The sequence below is a fragment of the Harmonia axyridis genome, chromosome 6 (genome assembly GCF_914767665.1).
Source record: "Harmonia axyridis chromosome 6, icHarAxyr1.1, whole genome shotgun sequence".
In the NCBI taxonomy this organism is placed as follows: domain Eukaryota; kingdom Metazoa; phylum Arthropoda; class Insecta; order Coleoptera; family Coccinellidae; genus Harmonia; species Harmonia axyridis.
The window spans coordinates 18420651-18442355 of NC_059506.1; the positions used below are offsets into that span (position 1 = coordinate 18420651).

General features: G+C 35.2%; 2 protein-coding genes across 2 annotated transcripts; both read right to left on the reverse strand.

Annotated features, from left to right (window-relative positions):
* Window positions 1-1878: 1878 nt before the first annotated feature.
* On the reverse strand, window positions 1879-3369 carry LOC123683094 (zinc finger BED domain-containing protein 4-like). The gene has a single exon (XM_045621997.1). The coding sequence runs from the start codon at window positions 3367-3369 to the stop codon at window positions 1879-1881; it is 1491 nt and encodes a 496-aa protein (XP_045477953.1).
* A 3676-nt stretch (window positions 3370-7045) lies between these two features.
* LOC123682406 lies at window positions 7046-19947 on the reverse strand. The gene is made up of 6 exons (XM_045621006.1): window positions 19794-19947; window positions 17815-18031; window positions 11485-11585; window positions 9825-10064; window positions 7315-7359; window positions 7046-7257 (listed from the first exon to the last, which is right to left on the reverse strand). Exons 1-6 carry the CDS (start codon window positions 19867-19869, stop codon window positions 7109-7111), a joined length of 828 nt encoding a protein of 275 aa, XP_045476962.1. The 5' UTR covers window positions 19870-19947; the 3' UTR covers window positions 7046-7108.
* Window positions 19948-21705: the final 1758 nt, after the last annotated feature.

The window sequence follows — 21705 nt, forward strand, 5'->3', positions numbered from 1 at the left end:
ACGGAATAGAAACAACTATTTTATTTAACAGCAAATGAAAACTTAATAACAGACACAATCAGAATGGCAGATGAATGGAAAAAGAAATTCCCAGAATCTAGAGATATTTTCATAAAAACCAAAATCGGTTACCTTATCAAATCCAACAATAAGAAAGAAAAAATCGTAAATGCATTAAAAGAGATGAAAACCATCACCCAATTCAAACAGACTGAACCGTACATCCAAGGGAAAGAAAAATCAAAACCACAGCAAACTTTCTCAGTGGTAATAACCGGCGTTGAAAAATCTATAAAAGATGAAGAAATTAGCGAACGTCTTAATAAATTGAATTTAAAGCACAGATTTCGCCGGAGAATAATATCTAGGAATTACAATACGCCCACTACTTACATAAGAATTACAGCTACAACATCCGAAAGACTACTCAATGAAGGAATATTTTTCAAAAATAGGCACTATCTAGTATACCCAAGTCATCCTCCTGAACCCACACCAATTCAATGCAATAAGTGCCAACAATTAGATCATATGACAGAAAACTGCACTCACCCAGCAAAATGTAACAAATGTCAGGGCGCCCACAAAACATCACAGTGCAGAACCAAACTACCACCTAAGTGCAGTGCCTGCGGTTCTGAAGAACACCAGGCATTTTCAGGCAAATATCCAAAAAACCCATCGAAGGTATTTCGAATGCAACCATGAGACCTCTTAATAAAATGATCTATCTACTTTTGAGTTTGCTTCATCATGGTTCATCTTATAACGATGATTTATTTAAAAAACGTTTCATAAACAGTTTGTATTTGAGTACTGGTTGTTGAAGTCTATCCATTATCAATGGCAAAACATATTTATGTGAGGAGTAAAAACAGAAAAAAGTAATGTTTACTGCCGGTATAAAATCCGGTATGAATCAATTCTGCTCTTCACACAGATATGAAGTAGCTTTAGGTCCTATTAAGTCACGACACATTAATTTGCACCACTTCTTCCTTTGATTCATGTCATTTGGTACATGAAAAAACAATTTATTGGGGTTTTTAATTGTCGTGCTTGCACACATAGGCACAATACAATAATTTTAGGATTTTTTTTTCAGCCATCCTGTAACGAACAAAACACGACTCGAACGGCACCAAGTGATTGTACACCAATGAATTCGTAAGCACTCTGCGAATACCAGTCGCCTCGTGTAAGTGGCGTGACGTCACACACTAGACTATGAAATTATATTCTTCCAAGCGCAACTTCAAAGTCCCATAACTTTTTCATTTCTAGAGATATTTCAATGATTCTTCCACATTTTTGATTCATTTTACTTAAATTTTTAGAATTAATCCTAAACAAAAAAATGAAAACTAGTCCATTGTTGTTCAAAAATAGTTTACAATGTGATTTATTCATAAAAATTCTTTCGTGTTTCAAAAGGGTCAATATTTTTCTCAGTTTAATGATTTAGTTATTGTGAAGTTATGAAAAAAGTATTCCTGATAAAGCATTCAAAAATCAAATCAGGATTCTCCACGCCTATGGCTCGCACACAAGGTTTATAGATTTAGACAGGTTGTCTCGTAACTTTCAACTAATCAGCGTTAACTATTCTTGACGTCACTCGGTTTACAAATTCAAATAAATAACATTTGATTGCAATGAAATCGTGGGTTTTCACGGATTTTCTTAATAGTTTGATCGCGTATATTAGAGATGCCACGAATATTCGGCAACTATTCGGTATTCGGCCTATTCGGCCACTTTGTTTGGTATTCGGCCGAATAATAGGTACTATTCGGCCGAATACCGAATACCAAATCATGGAAAAAAAACATCATATTAATCAAGATTTGTATTATTTATTATGAAAATTACAATACTTTAATAAGTAAAATTAATCAGCGGTAAGTTGTGATGTATAAAAACAAGCTTTTCAGCATTTGATGGTAGCAAGCGATTACGCTTTTCGTCATAAATGATACCAGCTTCAGAAAACAACCTCTCACTATACACGCTACTCCCGGGAGAAGATAGATAAACTTTAGCAAATTTCGAAAGGTTAGGGTATTGGTTTTCATTTGCTGACCACCACTTGTAAGGATCAGCTTTCCGATCCATGCGAATTGATTTCAAATACAAATCCATCTCATTTGCCACAGCATTCTTCTCCACGTTCTTCTCATCATTACTATTTCGCATATTATCTTTAGCGACTTCCTCAAAGCAGTTCCAGAAACTGTCGTGTGTTTCAAATGTCTTATCATTTTCGTTCATGTTTCTTTTCTTACGACGTGGAGAAGAATCGTCATCGGTACTACTAGACTCATCATCATTACAACTCAGTTTCAGAGCTTCTAGAAGAATTTTTTGTCTTGCTCTTTCTGCTTGAACAAAACCTAGAAAACTTATTTTGAAGCGTGGATCGAGAAACGTAGCCACCAGATATTTGTTGTTCTCGTCAAAATTAAATCGCTTTTCAAGCTCGGCTTGTAGTGAAGATCTAATTGTCACTAAATTTGGTACTCTTTCAGCTGTCTCTGCCTTTCCTAGATATTTTGATAAAGTAATTGCATGTGGAATCACTTCAGAGATGCAGGAAATACCTGAGCTGGTTATTTTTGTAATCTCTTCGAATGGTTTGAGGAGTTTAATACATTGATCCATTAATTCCCATTGAGCATGTGTTAGATTATTTAAAGTTTCATGATCTGTTATGTACAAGGATACAGCTCGCTTTTGTTCGAATAATCGCTCCATTAAATAATACGTAGAATTCCAGCGTGTGCTCACATCTTGTACTAGTTGGTGGTTAGGCAAGTTAAGTTCTTGTTGAATGGATTTAAGTTTCTGCTCTGCTAAGCCTGAATGATTAAAATGGGTAACAATTCGTCTAGCAGCAGCTACCATCTGTAGTACCTCTGGTTGAGATTTAAGCGATTCCTCTATAGCTCGTTGCAATGAATGAATAAAGCACCTTCCTGAATCGTATCCAGCATCTCGCACACCTTTTATCATATTAGCCCCACTATCATGGACAAGTAAATGGATCTTACTTTTAGGAATATTCCATCTTTCTGTAATAGCATTGAGTTCTTTTGCAATATTGGTACCCGAATGTGAGCTGGGAAACGGTTTCATAGCTAAAACGCCATGTTCCAGATTGAACTGTGGAGATATCCAGTGCGCAGTGAAGCTCAAAAAGCTCTCGTTATTGTGCTGACATGTCCATATATCAGATGTCACTGATACAGCTGTCGCCTGCGAAATACTGGCCTCTATTTTAGACCAAATTCTGTTGTATATATCAGGAACAACTTTCTCGGTCATGTAAGTACGACCAGGTACTCTATAATGGGGCACAGCGGTTGCCATAAGCCTCTGAAATCCGACCCGTTCAACAAGCAGGGCCGTCGCTAGCCAAATTGCCGCCCTAGGCAAATTCCCAATTTGCCGCCCTAACAGTCAACTCTGCAAAATGCAATGTCTTCTACCGAAATATGGAAAAATTGAAGGTGACTGTTTGGGAAATTTTAATAATAATAACATAGAAAAAACATAAACAAAACCAACAAGTTCAAACTTATACAAAAAATAAAATTCATTTTAGGATTGGTAAGTAACAATAATAATAGGAACACATGAATGACTAGAACAAAAAATGAAAGTATCTGTCCGGAAAAAATATTTAACGAATTATTTAGAAATTCACTTTTCGATCATTGGAAAAAATGATCGAAGTTATACATTATTTCCATTTTTTGAACCAAAGAGAAAAGAAAACGAATTAAATATAACGAATTCGGTACGTTTTTTTGCCGACATTTCTAAGTTTTCATCAGATTATGCCGTAAATTGTAAAGAATCAAAAAGATGGAGTTCGCTACAAATACCTTTCGTCCTTTCATATTTCATAATAATATTCAATAAGGACCCGCTCTAGCGTTTCTGCCGCCCCGGCAAAAATACAAGTCGACGCCCTTGCAAATTCGTGATAAGATTTTTTTAAAAAAAGTTAAAAAGGTTTTATGGACGTAATATGTATTGAGTGTAATTATTTCTTATGAATTCAAATTTAATCAGGAAAGATTATTAATTGATAAACTACTAAAGAAATTAATAAAAATTGTTAGACGAAACAGATAAAAATTCCATTTCTTGAATATATTTGGTTTTTTCCATGAATTGTTCGTAAACCCGTATTAGGTCACAAAAATCTACCCACGATTTCAGCAGCTGGTATAACGTTAACAAAACCGATCTTCGACAGAGGCAATAAAGTGATAAAACTGTGCTAGAAACCAATTGCTAGTTATGAAAGGAAGCAAGGACGATTTCTCATAAAGGCACGTCACAGTCCGTAATGTTTTCAAGATGTTAAAAATGCGGAAATGGAATCTATTACAAATGTTCGAATGATAACTATTTCAGTTCCGTTAATATCGCTCTTATGCCTACTACCGAAAACAAAATTGCAAGACCCTCCGAATTTCAGAATTGTACCTAGCATTTTAACACCTGACAAAGTACCTTATCAAGTATCTGAAAAAGAATCTTCAGATAGTTATTTGAATTCTTTTTTTTTTAAGTATCTTAAGATACCTTTGCAAAAAAGTATCTTATTTTGTATCTAGATACTCTTATAAAGTAAATTTGACGGCTTTGTCAACTTTATTTTAAAATATAGGTAATTGATTTATAAAATTTGAAATAATATTCCAATTTCCAATCAGCATTAAAAAATCAAGTTATTAATCCGAAAAAAAAATCACGGTGAAAGTAAAAAGAAATCTATTCAATACATTCTTCTAGTAATTTAGTACCTAGATTTCTCGGAAAAAGTAGAAAATACCTTCCTTCAATCTTTGCCGCCCCTCTAGAATAGGCTCTGCGATTTCAGGTTATTCTGCTGAGTTCCACTTTATAAAACGTTTGAACATTTTGTTTTTTTTCAGGGGGTTTAGACGACATCTGGATATTTATGAGTTGTTGTGTATAATGCGGCACCTTTGATGGTTTAAATTGTTGATTAAATTGTCTGTATATTTTCGTGTTGTTTCTAACCGATTTAAATCTCATTTCTTACTTTGAATTTTTACACATATGATTTTTGTTGATCAAGATTGAAATGCCGCCCCAGAATTTTGCCGCCCTAGGCGGTCGCCTCCCCTGCCTACCCCCTAGCGACGGCCCTGTCAACAAGTGATAATGGTTCGTTGTCTAAAGCAATCCTTTCACCTTATCAAGTAGTGATATTTTATTGATTTCGGATCATTAATGTCCCATAGCAATTTCCTTTCAGATGTTTCCTTCAGGGTTAGCTGCCGGTCTCTAGATCGGGGAGTTCCAGGTACTGCAGGTATCTTGGAATCGGTGGAAGTAGAAGTACCGCCCTTATCGCTGCCACTTGTCGATGGAACATCAGTTAAAGTAGCGTATTGTTCAGCATGTTTGGATTTAAGATGGTTCTTTAAAGAAGTTGTAGCTGAAAATGAAAAAAAACTAAAATGAATTACAAGTAGCTAACTAAGTTATGCAATAACATTTTCAATCCAATACAAAAAAATAAACTTTACTGGATGATTTATTATTTACTAGCTTTCCGGTAGCGGCTTCGCCCGCTGCAGTTTTTTCCCAGGATAAATATTTTTTCCCGGAATAAAAATTATCCTGTAGCCTTCCTCTATAAATGGACTATCCAACAAAAAAAGAATTTTTCAAATCGGACCAGTAGTTCCTGAGATTAGCGCGTTTAAACAAACAAACAAACTCTTCCGCTTTATAATATTAGTATAGATTTATTTATCCACTGTTAACGTTTCCCTACCTACTTATTTCATTTCTCTTTTCTGCCTTTAAATTTTAATTTCCTTAAAACAACAACAACAACATCAACTTACAACTTTTTCAAACGCCGACCATGTCTTTTTCACGTATTATTCGTTTTAACGGCAGTAAGAAAGTTTTCAAATCGTGAAATAGATATGACGGGCAGGTCTCAAATCACGAATCCTCATTTTGACGTAGATATCGTGTAAACGAGTTGTTAAATTAATTCAAGATTTTATTTACTTGCTTTCTTTCCTTCTCCTCCTCTTGAAATCTTGCTACTACACAGCAAACAATTGGCTAGTTTATTATTTTCACTACAAATCTCGTAATATTCCCATATAGCCGATTTTTTATTAATTGGTGTCATTTTTTAAAGAACAAACAATTGAATTTATTGGTCTGACTTATTAAAGTTATTTATATTAATCTGACAATGCGTGCCGTGACGTGATTCACTCGCAACTGAAACTATCAAATAGCCTCACCCCGACCGCGCCGCGCACACTGGAGAGTGGAGACAGGTCGCAACCTGTCGCATTATTTACTCGCTCGACTAGCATGGTACTTAGTGCCGAATATTCGGCGGCCGAATATTCGGCGCTTCGGCCGACAGCGTTGCCGAATATTCGGTATTCGGCCAAACCACTATTCGTGGCATCTCTAGTATATAGTTCGTAGTCTATCCTAAATAGTGTTTAATATCTTCAATCATAAAATAGCTACGATAAAATGTCTGTCAATGATGGCCAATGGCGATACACAGACATTCTATAGACCTTGACAGACACCGGATAACGCGTTTCCCCACTCTTCAACCCAAGTTACGAGGCAACCTGTGTAATCTACAGACACCTTGGCTCGCACCATAGTATAAGGAATCCTCGCACACACAATCGGCTAACTCGATTGTGATTGGCTACACTAAACTTCCATCTCTATCGAGCACTCATTTTCTGTGGAAAATGAGATATTGATATTGACCAGTGGGTCTGATTTTGATGAAACTTGGAATGGGTTTTATTTTTGGTATTCATTCCCATTGGCAGAGTATTTTCAACTTCTGATCTCTTACCTATTTCTAAGAACATATAGCATATGAATATAATTGCAACCGTTTTGTGTTGAATAATATGATTTCTTTATAAGGAATTTACATATTTTTGTCAGTGATATTTTAATGGGACAGGGAGCTCAGATTCTCAAATAATTCCATTTGTGGTCAAATTCAACAATCATTTTTACTGAACAAAAGTAACGTAAATATCAAGTCGTCATTTCTTTATTATTTGTTTTTTGGAAGCTCTAAGCATGTTATCAATGGTGGTAGAGAACATTCACATCTGACTCTCACTATCGTTGAGTATGGCCTAACACTTGCTTCAAAGCCATGCCCTAAAGGAACTTCCTTATCTCCAAAACTGCAAGTTAATTCTGAAAGTAAAATATTACTTTGATTCGAATATTCTAGAAATCAACTTGAATACTTACGTGTCTTGGTATTTTCTACGATTTTTTCTATTTTTTGACCCTCGTCTGTAAAAATTATGGTAGTTACTGAATTGAATTCGATTTTATGGATGTAAATATAATTATTAATTTCATTCATGGAAATCAATGCCATATTGAAAAAATCGCCTGATAAAAACTGAATTTGTTGTGAATTTCTGGAATATTTTTTGTAATAATGAAGTACCTGCGTGAAGTGTCCTGGCGGATATGACAAATTGAATATTTTTACAATATAAGAGGAACCCAACATCACAAGAATATGCAGCCTACAAAACAGTCCGTAACAGTAACAATCAGTCAATAAGAAAGATCAAAGAAGATTACTGGGAAAAGTATGTTAAAGACATGGAACACGACCTATATGGAGTCCAAAGAAATATCTGGAGAACGTTGCGAAATCAGAAAAAGGAAATAACAGAATACGTTCAGATACCATCAATAAAAAGTAGAAAATGGCATGAATACTTTAGTGAACTATACAGCCTGCAGGAGGAAAACTTGGGAGAGGCAGAACGAAAATGGCTCAATAGAAACACTGCAAAGCTGTCTTTAGATGCAGTGAGAGATTCCATAAGAAAACTGAAGACACGAAAATCTCCCGGGCCCGATGGAGTATATAATGAGTTTTTCAAACTCGGTGGCGAATCCATGGTAGTGCGCATACACGAGTTGTTTTCCCATGTGCTGGACACGAAGAAAATTCCAAAAGAGTGGAAAAACAGCTACACCATTCCAGTACACAAAAAGGGAGATAAGAAAACACCAGACAACTATCGGGGAATTTCTCTGCTCAATACTGTTCTTAAGCTTTTCACATCTGCAATAAGGAGTATAATGGAGGAGCTAATACCAATCTCGGAGGAACAGCAGGGGTTCAGAAAAAATCGGAGCACAACTGATGCTATCTTTATTGTCCGACAACTGGTGGAGAAATCCATTGAATTTGACTGTCCCCTATATATGTGCTTCGTCGATTTCACTAAGGCTTTTGACCGGGTACAAAGAAACGATGTGCTAAAAGTATTGGACGAACACCATGTCCCACACAATCTGATCGAGCTGATCTACGATATATATTCGGATACATCAATTGAAATAAAAACAGCAGATGGTTTCACAGAGCCTATCACCGCGAATATGGGTATTCGACAGGGAGATTCGCTGAGCCCCTTCCTGTTTAGTCTGATAATGGACCGCATGATATACGCTCTGAGAGGGAAGAAGGGATTCAGCATAGGGAGCCACAATATAAACATCGTCTGCTATGCTGATGATACGCTTCTTTTGGCAGGTTGTGAGGATGACCTCCAGAGGCTGCTACATCTGTTCAATATTGCCAGCAAACAACACAACATGAAGATATCCAGTGACAAAACTAAATGCATGGTGATAAGTAAGGAACCTGTTCGATGTAAATTAGAACTAGAGGGTGTCGTCATTCAGCAGACAATGAGCTTCAAATATCTCGGAGTTGAAATCACCAGTCACAGAGATCTCTATTCGGAAGTCCAACAGCAGGCCACTAAGGCGGCACAGATAACTGGATATCTGAACACAATGGTGTGGCAGAACAAGTACATGCTCCAGGAAACAAAGGTGAGGCTTTACAAAGCAATGGTGCGCCCAATTATGACCTACGCCGTAGAAACCCGTGCGGAAACAGAAAGAACCAAACAAAAGCTCAGAACGATAGAAATGAGGATCCTGAGAAGAATTTCAGGGGTGACATTGAGGGATAGACAGACCAACAAGTCAATAAGACAGAGAACTGGTGTACAGGATGTTGTCAAGTGGAGTAGACAGAGAAGGAGGGATTGGAGAGACCACGTTGATAGGATGGAGTCAGATAGAATAGCAAACATCTGCAAGAATGAACAACCCAGAGGAAGGAGAAAGCCGGGTAGACCACCGAAAAGATGGGCTCAAAGCTGGTTTTCCTCATCTGCAGAATAGACCAAGTTTGAATGGATGAATAAATAGAATAGACCAAGGCCAAGCAAACAGGGAACTCCCTAGCTAAAAGAAGAAGAAGAAGAAGAATATTTTCAAAATTTGATTTTTTTTCGGCCGCTATGTACCTATCCTCTAGTCCAGTCTGTAGACTGAGGTGGACTTATGATTTTCTGCGTTCCGCAGTACCTAACCATTATATTTTTTTTTTCCAAAAATTGAACAAAATAGTAATCTATATCTACCTACCTATTCGAGCGAACTAAAGTTAGGTTATCGCTAAAATATTGAGTTTGTTTATTCTGCTCGATTAATATGAGTTTTTGAATAAGGCTCAAAATTGTTGTTCACATCCAAATGCAAAATTCAATCTGTATTAAATTCGTTGTTTTGAAGTTATCAGAAAATTGAAATTTCGAACGACCACATCAGATTCAACCCATACCAACTTTAGCACTTGTTACATAGGTAACTAATAATTTTATCATAATTGTTATCCCTCAAAATTTTCATTTCCACTCTTATAATATTTCACTCACCACAAACCCAAGTGGCTGGACAACAGAGGTCTTCAAGAAAATAAACAGCTGCACATTTACGTTGTAGTTTGTCCATGTTGAAAATCTGTTCTAGGCATCTTCTTTTTATGCAATGGGGTTGTTCGATTTTTCCTGAAAATCCCTCTTGACAAAGACAAGTGTGGCAACTGTTTTCTGGTCGGAATGTTTTGCCTTCTTCATAAGATTTTCCGTTGTATGTGCAATTAGCTTTCACTGGACCTGAATATATTATAATCAAAATTAATTTTATGGTAGAATAATGAATTATTCATTCAAAGGCACTGGGTGGTTATTTAAAATTAATTCAATTCTCTAGTGATTAAAAACCTTGTTATTAAGTATTTAATGGATTTAGTCCTTACTTGATGGAAATTCATATTGATCTGGTAAAAATAAATAGAAGCATTTTTTAATTTGCGCAGATTTTAATTATTTACTACAATTGTTTACTATATGAATTTATCGTTGCAATGATGAATTTCCAAAAAATCTGTTTGAAGATATTCAAAAGAGTGATTAAAAACCTTGTTATTAAGTATTTAATGGATTTAGTCCTTACTTGATGGAAATTCATATTGATCTGGTAAAAATAAATAGAAGCATTTTTTAATTTGCGCAGATTTTAATTATTTACTACATTTGTTCACTATATGAATTTATCGTTGCAATGATGAATTTCCAAAAAATCTGTTTGAAGATATTCAAAAGAGGCGACTTATTTCCATCTGCTTGGAAAATCAACAAAATCTGTCTAGAATTGTACCTGTTTACCTCAAGTGATTCTAGTAGATTCAAATGGTGACTTTAATTTTCAGTATGTCTGTTAAATTTATCAGAATATGGACATATTTATAATTCTAATTTCAAAATACTACATACCGAAAATAAAAGTCACCGTTTGAATCTACTAGAATCACTCGAGATTAACAGGTACAATTCCAGACAGGTTTTGTTGAATTCCCAAGCAGATGTAAATAAATCGCCTCTTTTGAACATCTTCGAATAGATTTTTTTGAAATTCCAAATTGCAATAAATTCATTTAGTTGTCTTTTTACACACCAAACATTAGGCACTTTCTCTTTCCAAATGTCCTCTGTCGCAAGTGTTTGCTTCAGTTTCTTCATTTTTTTGATACTAATTATAAAAAGAAAAAAAATTACACAAAATGGTAGCACAACTTCACTTGCAAAAACTCAATAATATACGAAATCGAAAACGGCAATCCAGGAATGAATAAATAAGGAATTTAGTGCATGGGATTGAACTGGGCCGGTTAACATAGTATAAGAAGGTTATTTCAGGCATAAATTTGGCTATTTAGATTCTAACTTTGAGAAGGAAATTTCAATTGTATAATCATTGAAGATATATTATTCATTTTTGGCTAGTATAAGAAGTTATTTCGATTAACGTATATTGAAGAAACTATCGCTAATAGAAAAAATTTGGCAGCGTTTTTGAGATCAGCACTTTGAAAATCAGTTATTGTATTTCCTTCACCATTTGTTTTTTAATTTTTTTGGCGTTTCTTATGAATTATCCGAAAAACCTAAAAAAGTTTTTTTTCCCGAATACTAGGTTATTCCTGAAAATAATAAACCGAAAGAGAAAACAATAAATAGAATGAATAATCTTTACCACAGTCTACTACTGAACAACACTCAGTCAACGTATCTTTTAACCGGCAATTAACAGGTGTTTCTTCACTGCAGTCATCTTCCGCACAGTCGAATGTTCCACTGTAAAGAAAATTTCTTATTACATATTCAACCTACAAATTTATACTGTTAATTTTAAAACTATTCGATGTAGAATATTTATACATAATTTAGGACTGTAATCAGGCACTAGGGTTGTTTTCAAAGAACTGTAAAGCGAATCTTTACATACAGTTACACGCACTTTTCACAGAAGTTCAGTTACACTATTAGACAGTTGACAGAAACTATGAATCAGTTCACGCACTATAATACAATAACCGATTTGGGTACTTCCGATGTTTATTGGCGACTTTTAGACCACTGACTTACTGACGCCTGTCCTGTTGGTTATTTACTAAACATGGCGACAAGGCCAATATATTTCATTACTCGTAAAGGTCAAAATTCATATTCAACAGAGTGTATTGGCATTATAAATATACATTATACAATATACAGGATACATTGTTTTTGGTTTCAGAATTATTAGATAGCTCCTACAATAATTGTTTATCTATAAGTTAGTTTTTTTTGGCTCTGCAGCCTTTCGGTAATGATATATGAATATGATACCTACTTATTACAATGATTATAATAAATAAATAAATAATAACTTCATTTACCCAACAGGAAAGTTCCCAGTAACAGGGTAACAAATTACATCAACTTAAAGAAAATACATGTGAATTCCCTAAAAAACTAAACGAAATGGCAAGTACTCCAAAAAAAGATAGATATCAAGAAGTAAATAAAAAAAAAAACTTTAAATAAACAACTCCAATAGACTAATATTGTTAATATTTGTTAGCACAATCACAAAGCCTATACACTGGTGCCCGCTGGAGTATGTTGGTCCGAGGCGTGGGTAGACTAAATGTTGGAGAACTTCTGGCTGCCATCCTCGGGACGTGAATGTTCACCCGAGAGAGTAGAAATGGGCAGTCAATCCTTCCACCCAAGAGTTTTTGGGCGAATCTCGCGCACTGCTGAACCTGCCGCTCAAATAAGGTTGAAAGCCTCAGCTCTTCCATTATGCCGTAAAGATCAACACCACGCTCCGGATATATGCCTGTCTTCCTATAAACGACGTATTTCAGGAACTTCCTCTGAACTCGCTCAATGGGAGTAAGATGCGTTGCATAAATTGGGAACCAAATCATGTTAGCGTACTCCAACCTACTGAGAACAAGGGAAAAGTAGACATTTCTGAGAGCAGACAGATCGTCTAGCTCACGGAAGCTCCTGAACAGGAAACCCAAAGACCTACAGGCAGACGAACACAGATCCTCAACATGTGGAACAAAACTCAGCTCACTGTCAAACCAAACTCCCAGGTCACGAAAGTGATCTCCAGCCGCAATAAAATCACCACCAATGTGATAATCGAAAGCTAGTGGCTGCGTCTTCCTGGTGAAAGTAACTTTAAAACACTTCTTCAAATTTAAAATAAGTCCATTCCGCAAGCACCAACTTCGAACCAACTCCAAACTCGACTGAAGAAGTAATTGGTCATTAATATCATGTATTCTCATGAACAGCTTCAGATCATCAGCATAGGCTAGAGCCTCACAATTGAGAGAGCATAAAAGGTCATCAATGAAAATTATAAACAGCAACGGTCCGAGGTTAGATCCCTGAGGAACGCCAAACTTGAGCTCATACTCAAAAGATCTGAATCCATTGTAGAAAACGTAATTAGTTCTACCCTTCAAATAGGAACGAAGCAACCTCACAAAGTCAGGCGCAAAACCAAGTGATGCTAGCTTGTTCAAAAGCAAATTATGGTCAACGGTGTCAAAGGCGCGTGAGAAATATGTATAGATCACATCAACCTGACCTCCATCATCAAGGGACTCTGCTATGACCTGCGAAATTGTGGCTAGGTTAGTTACAGTCGACCTTTCCCGGACAAAACCATGCTGTGCTGATGATAAACGCTGCTCAATATGGTGGTAAATGCTTGAATACAGAACCTCCTCATATACCTTGGCAAAGTTCGACAAAATATAAATATATATTATATGGTTTTGATGAACCAATAGAATCCGTGAATTTCACATAGTTACGGCGTATTGATAAGTGGATACTACTTGACGACGTGGTATAATCGTTTTGGTGTTTCGCCTCCTGCCATATTGTGATCATTTCCTTAGTAACATTCTTAGACGTTCGCCATAAAATGAAAGTCGAGCTCAGTGAAATGTCATTGAATTATCAAAATGCAGTGCTTTGATTATAGTTATTGAAATTAGTCGTCATATAATCGTAACGAATACCACTCCGTCTTAACTACTTCTTTTGTAGCTGTTATATTGGATACCGCATAGGGATAGGTGTTCATATGGTAGAGCATGCCTTCCTTCATCGGTTTTCTTGTTCGCTCTAGTCATGGTTATGGTTATTTGTTGACGGGATCACTAACGTAATGAGTTTTTTCGTGAAATTTTGAGGATATTCGGTTTGAGAAATTTTTAATATTCTCTATTCCGGAGATTTCATGAAGTTCTGTCATTCTAGTACTCGGAGAATAATACTCTCTGTTGGTTTACTAAGCATCGGCAACAAACTGATTGGACTGTAACTGGAGGGAAAATTTTTTTCCTTTCTACTCTTGTGAATTGCAACCCCGAGCCGTTTTGCACATTCTCGGACAAGGTCTGGGCCTGCACCCTTGCACGCCAGCGAGAAGAATCCATTCAGGTCTCCTGCTGTGATACTTTTATTTCTTTCATTCCCTAATCCCTATGTTGTTGGACTTTTTTTTCGATTTGTTTCCCTATTAATCAATCTCCACATCTCTTTTTTTTATTGACAGTATCGTTGATCTTAATTTCATTTATGGTTTTTATCGAGTCAATAATTTCTTTTTTTCGATGAATTTTTTAAGGCTTCGTACATTTTCTTACTTGTTTGGTCTCTTTTGACTTGCATGATGGTTTTTGCTACATCTAGTTTGTTTTTAGGTCCTTTATTTTCCCAGTTACGTTGTTGTTTTTGCGTTCCGTGATTTTGGTTTTTACTTCAGGAAATAATGCATGGAATATTTCGTAGAATCTATTGTGGAAAATATTGTATTGCTTTTCTTCTCCTTGATTTTTTTAATGAATTGTATTATATTATTTTCCCTAATGTCTCTCGTTATTTTGAAGTTATCTTCTTTAGATATGGAGTAGGTAGAAGGGATCTTCAATACCTGAGCGTGATTGTCAGAAAAGTGCAGTGTTACTAATAGCGTATCCGACTGGTTGCACCAGTTCGAATTAATTCGAGCTGATTATGTCATTTAGCTCTACAAAAATTCGAATTCATTAGCACTGGTGCTGCCAGTCGAATACGCTATAAATTGCAGCATTAACATTACTAAAAATATTGTCGATACAGGTTGAGCACGTTTTGCTTATTCTGAAAGAGATAAGAGATATATTGTGGGCTTAGAAAACCTCCTCTAATTGCTCTCTTTCTTTTAAGTATCGGAGGAAATTTACATTATAGTCAAATTTATAGTCTCCAACGAATAAAACATGCTCATTGTCATATTTTCTCAACATACATCAAGTGCCAGACTAACAACAGATAAAAACGCTTGCGGGAGCGTTACCACAATTAGATTATCTTTTGGTATTCTGTTCTGATAGCAGTGATTTCAATTTCTCTTTCAATTGACAGGTTATTGATCTCGCGTACTTCCTTGAATGTCTTTTTTTATGACTGTGGCAACGCCATCATGTCGCGATGATTTTCGCGAGTATGAACTTGCCACCACATATTCACCCAAATTAATTCTCTCGAGATTGTCGTCATTCAACCAGTGTTCTTTGACACATCCCAAATAATCGACGAATGGTTCAATTTCATTCCCAAGTGATTGTATATTTATATTATATACTGTGAAACAAGTATGGTCTTCAGATTTGGTAGGGAACATTCTTTCTCCGAAAAATTTGAGGCGACGTAAAGTCACACCACTTGGCCAATTTTCACTTTTATAAAGATCTTCCATGAAGTCGAGATCTCCCCCTATGTTGCGTCAAGTGAATTTCCCGCAAACTTTACGGGCAGTTGAATATTCAGAGAGACGCATTTAGGTCGGAAAACCAACCCCAGCAGGTACAGCGAGGGCTAAAAATAGAACAAGAACATCCTTGACGCCACATTGGCGCTACATATGGTCATCCTGAAGTCACATCTAAGGGCAAGGAAAGAAGACGTGGACCAATCAGGGACCTGGATTGCGTTTTGGTATGCAAAATCCAAAGCGACGCTCAACATCCCCAGGAAATTGTGGTACCATATTGAGTACGCTCGTAGCTGTTACCTTGTTAACACATAACTTGTACAGCCAAATTCAATATATTACTTAAGAAATCCGGTGTTTCATTATCCCAATTTAATAGAATTAAAGTTGATCGATTCAACGAAAAACACCCTATCTTAAAGGACATTCAAATGTTTGTTAATCTTCGTTAACAACTTCAGTGCCTTTCACTATTTCAACATCATAACTATTTTTAGTTCCTTTGACATAGTTGTTAGTTTTCTCCACCGCCAATTTATTTTTCTTGTTTGAAATAACAGCTGGTTTGTCATTGTTTACATTGTTTATCTCAACTTTCATATAATTCCTTTCACCTGTTATATTAATCATCATCATTTCTTCTGAGACAAAATGTTCTTTATCTTTTCTAGATTTTTCTTGTATATTCTCGACGTTTTCGGACTCTATCGTGTATCAATGGAGTCCTCAATTTGCACATTGAGGTTTGAGACAATGATCTTTCTCCCTAAAATATTTTCAGATCTCTACAACTTCCGATTATACCAGAAACAGACTACTACTTCTTTTTTTCAAATGGCACACCCAGTATATTAGTGCATCATTAGATAGCTGACACGACTGACTGGTTCATATACATATATCCCTTTCTAACACATTCATTCTGAATAATAAAAGTTTATTCTTATCCTCCATTTTGGAGATAATTCTTTTGAAAAGTTGATTTTCATTAGAAAGTCTATTATTTTCTCGGGTCAGTTCTGCTATTATCCTCTCACCTGATTCGTTTAGCATACACCTAGTTGCATCAATGACTGTTCCCGTAGAGCTGTTAAGATCGTCCATCACTTTGTTTTTCAGGTTAGAATTTTCGCGAACTTAACATCACTTAATATGCGTTTCATCAATTTTCACTATAATACTTCAAGCAACCCCGATGCATAAGGGTTCCACAATTCACACATTGCAACCCTGAATTGTGCGTATTCTTACATTTTTTATCGGAAGCGTGTTGGTGTCAGCCATGTTGTTTCGAATCCAGAAATATTGCATTTATTTTTACTGCACTACACCTAATACAGGGTGATTCACCGGGATGGCCTATTAGAAGTTTATGGAAAACTAACCTTAATTTTGAGCTGAAAATTTGTATATTGAGGTTTGAGACAATGATCTTTCCCCCTAAAATATTTTCAGACCTCTACAACTTCCGGTTATACCGGAAACAGACTACTACTTCCTTATTTCAACTGGCACACCCAGTATATTATTGCATCATTAGATAGCTGCCACAACTTGGGTAAAAATTTAACGGATTATGAGTTATTGGGATTCTTATGAAAAAAAAGGTAGCGATGAGGACTAACATTTTTTGAATATTTCGGCAGAAAAAGCTTTTCTCGGAAGTTTTTTTTCTTTTTCGATTCTGCATATACGTAGTTATAATATTGTTTGCGACTTGGACCAAACATGTACAGGGTGTTTATAAGAGGATCATGAACTTGGACAACTCAAATTCATCAAATCTCAAGATTTTCAAAATAGAACCTTTATTTTTTATTATTTCAGTCGATTCTACCTACAAAAATAGTGGGGGTTACTTAAGCAAACCCTTTACCTAAAATGAATACTTCGAGAGTTATCGAGGAAGAACTTTAAATGAGGAAAAACCGCTATTTATAACTGTGTGTAGTCTGCGATTTCCGAAAAACGCAGAAAGAAACTAAAATTGCTATCTAATGATGCAATAATATACTGGGTGTGCCATTTGAAATAAAGAAGTAGTAGTCTGTTTCCGGTATAACCGGAGGTTGTAGAGATCTGAAAATATTTCAGGGAGAAAGACCATTGTCTCAAACCCCAATATGCAAATTTTCAGCTCAAAATTATGATTAGTTTTCCATAAACATCTAATAGGCCATTCCGGTGAATCACCTTGTATATGAGTAATTAATATTGTTCAAAATTTTTAGGTTTCAAATATTGTATACTTACTCGTCGTTACATGAACAGTGTGATCTACAGTAGACGTGAGTGCCATCGTCTTTAATCTCTTCACTAACTGACAATTTTTTTCCTTCGAAAATGCAGGAGTCCTTCGCACTCACGGTGCATTTGTAATATATAGGCTGGTTTGTGGTGTTATCTAAGTTTGCGAAACATTTCAGATCTTCGTAAAGAAATTTTCCTAAGGGATTTTGTGGATTTTCACCTGAAATCAAAGAAATTATTAGAAGTAGCATTTCCGAAGGTTACTAAGAAGTGTACGGTCTTCTGACAGTACAATTCTATCTGGTAACAAGTCATGCGTATTTAGTCGCCGATTAAAGAACTGCTGAAAAAGGAGAGAGTTGAAATTCTATATTTGAAGAGGACTAAATGTTTAAGATGACAATGTTTAAACACTTGCTCGTCCGACAATTTATTCAAATCAAATATCTTGTGAAGGGAATGTTCTATGAGAAAAACACTTGAACTGTAACACCTGCATCTCAAAAACGAAGCGTTTGGGACCTCGTGTTATAGGACATTTTTCTTAAAATGATCGGATAAATCTGTCATTTTCATTAGTACCTCCAATTTAGGAATACCGAGTAGATATAGTCAATTCAATACTGATGTCTTCACAAATAAATTGAATGAAACACAATAAATTGTACAACACATCCCATATAATTTTTCTATGCGAATTGCTCAGTTCAGTGCTTTGATAACTAGGTATTGAAATTTTGTGACGAAAATGATACAAGAAACCGAAAACAACGGGTGAGTGTAAATTTACAGATGGCAAATAAGGAGCTGACAAAGCGGATAAATCAAGAAAATAAAAAACCTGGGACATAGATGTGCTCGTATTGCAATAAAAGTACCTACTCATCATTGAAAGCGATAATAAACTCATAAACAGTAAAAGCGTCCGATTTTTTACTGCCGTGCGGATTTCAAAGAAGAGTAAAATGATTATTGTTCATTTCATGTAAAAATTTTCATGGCATTCCAAAGAAATATTCAAAATCAAAATATGTAATTATTTCACAATGTGACAGGTGTATTCCTTATTAAATGACTATGCACACTATCCTTATTTTTCTCCGTAGAATCCAATGCAATCATAATAAATAGGGTTCTATTTTGAAAACCGATCGTTATGATCAAATTTTGTTTAGAATTTTTGGCACACTATTTGAAACATCCTGTGATGACATTTCTGAAGTTCAAAAGATGCACGATATTCCTGCAGCATTCTACTTCGGAAAATTGATTTGAGTTTACGCATAGAATATTTGTGGTAAAAATAATTCAAAATATAGTGACTACAAAAATTCTCCCTTTTTTTCAATTTTTTTTTTAGAAATAAAATGAAATGAAACAAAAATTTTTTTTCATTTCTTATATAAACAGAAATGCCGGAGCTTCGGAAATATTTTGGCTGGATAAGGAATCGTGAACAATATCAAAGAAGTTTCAGATGTCAAATAGGCTCCGATTCCCAGAAACGTCTAATAGGCAGTCGAACTTGAAACAACCTGTATATTGTATATGAAATATAACATTAACTTTCTTTCAATTTTCACGCATCATTTTGATTTACTTTGGCCCCAAAAAAAAATCCGGCCCTCCCTTGACCCCCTGTTTTTGAAAGCTGGCGTTGACACTGTCGGTGATTGTAAATAATGATCATTAAGCAACATTTTCAGCTTTTAATTCTACTATTAACCATTTGGTCACAATCCTAGCTGCTTATACATAATATGTATAAGTAAAGAAGGAAAAAACTTATTTAAAACATTATATTATAATGTTTCAAATAAGTTTTTTCCTTCTGTCGTGTAAGATCATCTTTCACTTTCATCATACATTCCAGATGAAAACTTTTTTGTGACTATTCTAAGGTCAAAAAGAATATTTCTGATATAACAGAAATGTGAAAACCTATCGAACTTAAAGTAATTTAGATGAAAATATTGACTCACGGTCACAATTCACGGTCACTGCAAAAATTAATGCCACAATAAAAAACTGAACAGTTTGATTCATCTTGCATATCATGTTCAAATGGAAATAATGAATTCAATGACATTGTTGACGATCTGTTTTCGATATTGTTGATCGATAATCTTTAAGAACCGTTAAATGTTATGTTATGCGCTATTCCAGAGTCGGTCAACGTTCAGGGACGTATCCAATGGGAATACGGTTAAACACATAATCCGAATTTTCGCACTTGTTCCAAAACAAAAGCGATCACATTCAGCGCAAATGTCTTTCATTTTCGAAATTTGATCCGAGAGCCAGGGCCGCCCTAGGCAGAGACCCAATTTGCAGCTCTAACAGAAGCTAACTTTTTATGAATTCAAATGTAAATCGAATAGATGATTTAGGAATGAAATAAACAAAAAACGTGCTCAACTGAATTCTTATGAAAAAATTATGAATTGAATTCAAGTTTCAAATTCTTCTGCTGAGTTTAGACTTCATAAAACGCTCGAACATTTCATTTTTTTTTCTTTGATATGATCAAATAAAACAACCGGATGAAACATTATTTTTAATTCGAATAGATGTTGCAGACATTCTCGATGTTTAATATTAGTGAATTTGATGAAGAAATCATTCTTTAAAAGACGTTCTTATCAAAAAAATATTTAAAAAATATTCCATTCATTCTTCCAGGAATCTAGACATCACAGCTTATCTGATTTTTCATTTTGAGATTCTTTATTTCTGCTTTAAAGTTATTTTTATTTTTTGTTTCTTTCAGTAGGAGAGGAAGCATATTGTAAAATTTTGGCCGAAGATAAAATACAAAACGCTGCGAATGTTTCTTCCTAAACAGTGGAATCTCAAGTGATTCACTTTCAACCAATCTTGTATTGTACTTCCTATTTAATTCTGTACTTGGTTGTGCCCTGGAGAACATATGTAGTAGTGATTGGTAAGTAAATAATTTTTAGCAGGTTGGCTTCTCCATACAGTGCTTCCGTTGAATATCGCCTATCTTTTTTGAGAATTATTTTGATTAAACTGTTTTGTGTAGTTTGCAGATTTTTCTGTACATTACTACATAGACCCCCCACACAACTATACAGTATCTTAGGACTGATTCGGCTAAAGAGTTGTAAAGTTTTAGCAATTTTTTATTTATTTGAAATGTCCCTTGAAATGTAGAATCTATGTACAAGTTGTCTCAGGTTTTTTTGATATAGGCTGCCTGCGCGTTCCATCTCAGATATTTATTTTTATTTTTTCTGAGTTTTTGCCAGGTTGATTCTCACACGTAATACTAAACGTCATAAACTTAGTTTTCGCAAAATTAAGGCTCAACAAACTAAAATTCAGCCAGCTATAGATATTGGCAAGACCTTTCTCCACGTTTCTGTATAGAGTAAAAAAAAATAGTTTACAATGTGATTTATTGATTTATTCATAAAAATTCTTTCGTGTTTCGAAAGAAATGCTGGATCTGGCAGATTTTCAGTCGAACTAGTGCATTTTTTACACCACAACTTCATTCTGTTTCCATTCAACTAGAAACGAAACGATACTATTTTTTTGGAATTTCAATACGAAGTCCGTTAAATTCTGCCCAAAACCAGAATCAAATTTTCATTCTAATTCGATGACTGATGAGTGAATTAAATTATTTATTCAAAAACATTGAACATTATCATGGAGACGGAATTCGAGATGTGTCATAAGGACAGTAGTACAAGTTATTTACTGCCTTTAAACAAATGGCCATCAACCTAGGGTTCTTCTGCTTTTCAATTCACATTTTTCTATAATTAAACGAGCGTTCATTAAAATTCGTGGTCAAGAGTGCTGTGGAGAATTTAGAATTGATTCTCTATGATTACAAGTAGTGTTTAGCTTTAACCAGTTTTA

Coding starts and splice junctions, on each gene's coding strand:
- LOC123682406 (XM_045621006.1), bottom strand. CDS start 19,869: ATGATATGCAAGATGAATCAAACTGTTCAGTTTTTTATTGTGGCATTA. Junction 18,032..19,793: donor AGTGACCGTGAATTGTGACC/GTGAGTCAATAT, acceptor CTTTGATTTCAG/GTGAAAATCCACAAAATCCC. Junction 7,258..7,314: donor CGTAGAAAATACCAAGACAC/GTAAGTATTCAA, acceptor TTTTACTTTCAG/AATTAACTTGCAGTTTTGGA.
- LOC123683094 (XM_045621997.1), bottom strand. CDS start 3,369: ATGGCAACCGCTGTGCCCCATTATAGAGTACCTGGTCGTACTTACATG.